The following is a 5,534-nucleotide window of genomic DNA, read 5'->3' on the forward strand; positions in this document are numbered from 1 at the left end:
GGTGCGGTTGGCGCAGGATAGAGCAGGGTTTAGGGCTGTTGTGCATAGGGTCGCTATGAGTCGGAAACGACTCGACGGCACATAACAACATAACAACAACAATTGTATCTTATGTATGGATGTGTGTTTGTAAATTCTTCCCCCCCAAAAAAATTTTGTCTTTCTCATTTATGTAGTCATTTATTGTAGAGTCATGTGCATTTATTTCATACTTCATGCATCCAAAACTATGCTACTTATTTCCTTGCTCTAATTACTCCATTGTCCCAGCATTGGCTATTCGGAGTACTTTCAGGTTGTCAGTTCTATCCTTTTGATATGTAGTATGTAGTATGTCGCCGTGGTCTTTCCAGTCACTTGTTATGCATCTGATAGACAGAAATAAGGATGACAAAAGAAAAATTGATGCCTTCAGGCTGTGGTATTGGAGAAGAGTATGGAATATCCCATAGACTGCCAGACAAACAAATGTGTCTTGAAGAAAGTACGAGTCTCGTGCTCTTTGGAGGCAAAGATGATAAAGCTTCATCTCACATACTTTGGGCATGTTGCTAGGAGAGGCTGTTTCTTGGAGGGGACAATCATACTTGGGAAGGTGGAAAGTTGGGAAAAGAGAAGATAACCCTCACCCAGGTGGATTGACACAGAGACTGCTGCAGTGGGCTCCAGTGTGTCCACAAGTGTGAGGATGTCACAGGATAGGACAGTTCAGATCCATTGTTTTTAGGGTCTTTATAAATCATACTCGGTGGCACCTAACAACAGCAATCACACAGATATAGAGCTGTCTTTTAGCGCTTTAGATGTGCTTAAAGATATATGATTCCAGAGCCTGTTGTTGTATAATAAATCTATCGTTAGTTGCCACTGAGAGTTTTCCAACTATGCAGCCTGTGTATGTAGAACTGCTCCGTAGGATTTTTTAGGCTCTGACTTCTCAGAAGCAGGTTAGCAGGCCTGTCTTTTCCTCCACCTCAGGTTGAGTTCAAACCATCAGCATTTGGGTGAGTAGTCCTGAATTTTAACTTTGCACCTTGCACCACCCAGGGACTATATCATAAATCAACAAGTAATAAAATAGCCAAATATGATGAGTAACAAAAAGCATCAAGAACTTTGGCTAACCTGTTTTTCAACAATACTCTGCAGCAAGCACTTTAGGTCCTCAGTTTCAGCAAGCTGGGTTGTGCCATGGTTGTTGATGAGTCTTCCTCCAGTCCTGATACCACATTTCTCCTCAGAGCCCAGCCTCCTGGATAATCTGTTTTGCATATAGATTGAAAAGATATGGAGAGAGGACACGTGGCATACACCTTTCCCAGTTTTGAACCATGCTGTGTTCCTTGCTGAATTCTGATGACTGCCTCCTGGTCCAAGTATAAGTTTCACAGAAGCACAGGTATACCGTGATTCCCATTCTTGTCAGGGTCAGCCACAGTTTATTGTGATTCACACAGTCAAATGCCTTTGCATAGTCAATGAAACACAGATAGACATTCCTCTGGTACTCTTCTGCTTTCTGCCAAGACCCATAATACCCCTAGTTCCACGGCCTCTTCTAAATACAGCCTGCACATCTGGAATTTCTCTGTTGATGTGTTGCTCCACTCGTTTTTGGATAATCTTCAGCAGAATCTTGCTTGAATGTGATATTAATGATATTGTTTGATAATTTCAGCACTCTGTCAGGTCACCTTTCTTTGGCATGGGAACAAATATAGATCTCTTCCAGCCAGTTGACCAGGTGGTTGTCCTCCAGATTTTTTGGCACAACTTGGTGAGCACATCACCTTTCTTTGGAATGGGAACAAATATAGATCTCTTCCAGAGTGTTGACCAGGTGGTTGTCCTCCAGATTTCTTGGCACGACTTGGTGAGCACATCCTGGGCAGCGTTTGTTTGTTGAAATATGTCCATTTGTGTGCCATCAATATCTGGGGCCTTGTTTTTTGCCAGTTCTTTCAGAACAACTTGAACTTCATCACCACAAGGCTCTTGCTCATATGTTGTTTTATGAAATTTTTCTGTGTCAGCCAATTCCTTTTGGTACAATGACTGTATACTCTTTCCATCTTTAAATGCTTCCTGGATCATTTCGTATTCTGCCCAAAGCATCCTTAAGTATTGCATCTTGAGGCCTGAATTTGTTCTTCAGTTTAAGAAAACTTAAGAGAGATCGGCCCTTTGGATTTTCTGACTCCATATATTTGCACATTTCATTATAATACTTTACTTTGTATTCTCGTGCTGCCCTTTGAAATCATCTGTTCTGCTACTTAATATCTTGATTTCTTCCCTTTGCTCTGGCTGCTCAGAGCTCTAGTGCAATATTCAGAGTCTCTTCTGACAACCATCTTGTTCTTTACTTTTATTATTTTTGTATCCCTGAAGGAGGAGCAGCTGTGCTTTTGTTAAAGAAAGGTTTAATCCAGTCTAGATCAATGAGTATACAAAAAATGGATACTAATTGGTATAATTCCTTCTGGATTTGTGGCCAAAATTTTGACGAGTTTTAATCTGAAAGATACCATTTTACATAGTATCTTCCTTCTTCACCTGTTGCCTCCAAATTACCTGATTTCTTCATCCAGAAAATTAAATGACTGCTGTTTTCTTCTTTTTTATCCAGCTTCTGGTAACTTTACAGTTAACTGGATTTGCCATTCATAAATGAAGTAACAGTACTAGCTGGCCACTAGCAAAGACCTGGCATAATTGAATGTGCTTATAGGCTTCCTGCCTGATTGAACTTCCCCTGTGACACAGGTGTTCTGCATCTTTAAAAGCCTCTTGTTACCGGGGAGCAGCTTTGACTTTTCACACTGGATGCACATTTGGTACAAGCAGTGAATGAATGTGATGCATGAATAAATATTTGTGTTCAGCCCACACATCTGCTTCTTTCGGTCTCTAGTGAGTTCATCCTGGGTTTTTTGTTTTGTTTTGTCTTCCAGCTGCTGTGACTTACTCGAAGCCTCGATTGGCCACATTTTGGCACTATGCCAAGGTGGAGCTGGTTCCTCCAACCCCTGCTGAGATCCCTACAGCTATTCAGAGCCTGAAAAAAATAGTCAATAGTGCTCAAACTGGTCGCTTCAAACAGCTCACAGTTAAGGTAACTATATAATTATTTTTCCAGTAAGAATGAGCCCAACATATTAAGAATCTTGATTGCTTCTAAGATATTTACCTTTCAGATTTTGTCATCTGGGTAGAAATAATGGCTGTTTTCTCTCAGGTTTAGTTTCCTAGTAGACATATAATCCCAAAGAAATGAAATCTTTTTACTAGGAAAATTTCCCCCAGTCTTAACTATTTTGGATCAAACTTGGAAAATTCAAACTCATTGCTGTTGAATCGTAGCTGACCGTCCATTGTGTTTCCAAGACTATAAATTGCATGAGAGGACATTTCTTTCTTCCCCTGAGCTGCTGGTGGATTCAAAGCACCAGTGAAGTGTGACTTTTTGGTGCAACTCCCTACAGACTATACCACTAAAATAGAGTGGCTAACTTTTGTTCTGTAGTTTTTCATCTGTAGTCCTGGGATGACCTTGATTTGGCCAAAGATCTTTTGGACTTTTATCATAATTCAGGAAGCTAACACATACGGAAGGAGGGAAAAAGTCAAAACCTGGTCAAACATATAAAATGATAAAAAGAGATAATAAAATTGCATGAAGATAAAATCTCTATTCTTACATGAAGACCTTAACTATTAGACTGTGGGTCTTATATTTATTTACTTGCTTAGCCTAAACAAAGGTTACACAAAACCAGGATAACGAAATGTTTGCTGCCTTTAGGACCTCTGTCCTTTAAAAGATACTTTTTTTGTTTTTCCAGAAAACTTCCAGTAATACTTAATTTGAAGGAGAAAATTAATACTTGCTTTTGTTGGGTTGGGTTGGGTTGGGTTTTGTTGGTTTGGTTTGGTTTGGTTTGGTTTGGTTTGGTTTCTTAGCAGGAGTATCAAATCCATATTTAGCTTGGGTGAAACTGCTTTCTGGGCTGTATTTGTACTTTGTCTCTTCAGAGCAACAAAGCACTGGACTGTGAAGCTGAGTAATCTTCTGAATCCTTGGAAAGAGTTGAGCCAGATCATAAATTAATAAAAATAGCATCTAAGAGTAAAGACAGAACCCTTCATCTTTTAACAAATTTTCTTTGGCCAGGCAGAAATGTTACTTCATGGGTTTGCCTTCCTTAGCTGTCTTATCATACGAATACTGGTCTAAATTTGTCAGCTGTTTTCCATGATGTGTGTTGTTTCAGGGCTCATAGAGTGTTTAATAAACTAATAATGAAAGAGTTAAGTCAGTTCAAGTCTTTAAAGAATACTTTGAAAGAATTTATACATTCTAGGCTACTTGTTATACATAATTAAAAGTTCAAAGATTCTTAGCAGGTGAACAAAACTAACATTAGTATCCTTGATGTTGACTAAATCTGCTTTCTTGTTTGAAGGATATCATTAGATTCTGTTTCATCTTACTCCTAGATAGGAATAATTTTTATATGTAAGAAAAATATATGTAGTTTTGAATTTTACGCTCTTTTTTTTTTTCTTCCAGGAAGCTCTGCTGAATACTTTGGTGGCCACTGAAGTGTGCATGTGGTTTTATATCGGCGAGATCATAGGCAAGCGTGGGATCATCGGCTATGATGTTTGAATGCATCAGATTATACTTCATTTACTATTTGTTTATTCTTGGACCATGTGTGATAAGATTAATATCTCAATAAAATAGATAATATGAAATTCATTGTTTTCTCTAATGCTACGTAGAAGGGCACAGTTTTTCCTAACAGTAAGTTGGGATATTTTGTGCTTTGACACATTAATGCAACTCTAAATGCTTGTCTTTGAGTCTATATTATTTAAATTTTATTTCCAGGAAAAATAGGATGCAAGGTCCTTCAAAAAGTAGAATTTGCTACAATAAAAGTAATAGCAATACCATGTACCAAAGTGATGGAGTTTAAATCATATCAGTAATAGAATTTGGACCGTTTGCTAAAATCACGAAAAAAAGTCTTTTGACAAACGTTCTATCTATAGATATTGGTGTATTTTGCAGTATTTCCCCTCAAAAGAGAGTGTTAGTTGCATTGAATCGGTTCTGGCTCATGGAAGTCTGTGTGTGCAAAATGAAACTGCTCCGTCTGTTTTTCTTGTTGGGTTTTTGTGTTTTTTTTTAAAGTGAAGGTTTACAAAGAGATTGGTTTCATTCATACACACTTTCCTCTCCCCTCCTTTCCCCAGTTCCTTTTTTAAGGCTATATTAATTATGATATACATGATTTTTCATTGTGTTTTTCTTCCAAATTGTCCTTCCTTTCATCAGTTCCACTCCAGTGTTCATTATCTAGCCATTCTCTTCTACTCCGCCACCCCACCCTATCTCAATCCTATTATTACAGTACTGAGCTTATGCAGTATTTGTCCCTTTTGACTAAGATATTTTATTCAACATACTATGGATTGAGGCTCAATGTCAAGAAGACAAAAATTCTCACCACTGGACCAATTGG

At 38.3% G+C, this 5,534-nt stretch overlaps 1 protein-coding gene across 1 annotated transcript in view; it reads left to right on the forward strand.

Annotated features, from left to right (window-relative positions):
• Positions 1 to 4,749, forward strand: part of ATP5L (ATP synthase, H+ transporting, mitochondrial Fo complex, subunit G) — a 9,409-nt gene extending 4,660 nt beyond the window's left edge. The window contains exons 3-4 of the mRNA XM_006890826.1: positions 2,955 to 3,115; positions 4,574 to 4,749. Of these exons, the coding sequence (XP_006890888.1) occupies positions 2,955 to 3,115; positions 4,574 to 4,672 (260 nt within the window). The 3' untranslated portion in view covers positions 4,673 to 4,749. The remainder of the gene's footprint in view (positions 1 to 2,954; positions 3,116 to 4,573) is intronic.
• Positions 4,750 to 5,534: the final 785 nt, after the last annotated feature.

This window comes from Elephantulus edwardii, unplaced genomic scaffold, assembly GCF_000299155.1.
Source record: "Elephantulus edwardii isolate Elephantulus edwardi_28Jun2011 unplaced genomic scaffold, EleEdw1.0 scaffold00093, whole genome shotgun sequence".
NCBI lineage: Eukaryota > Metazoa > Chordata > Mammalia > Macroscelidea > Macroscelididae > Elephantulus > Elephantulus edwardii.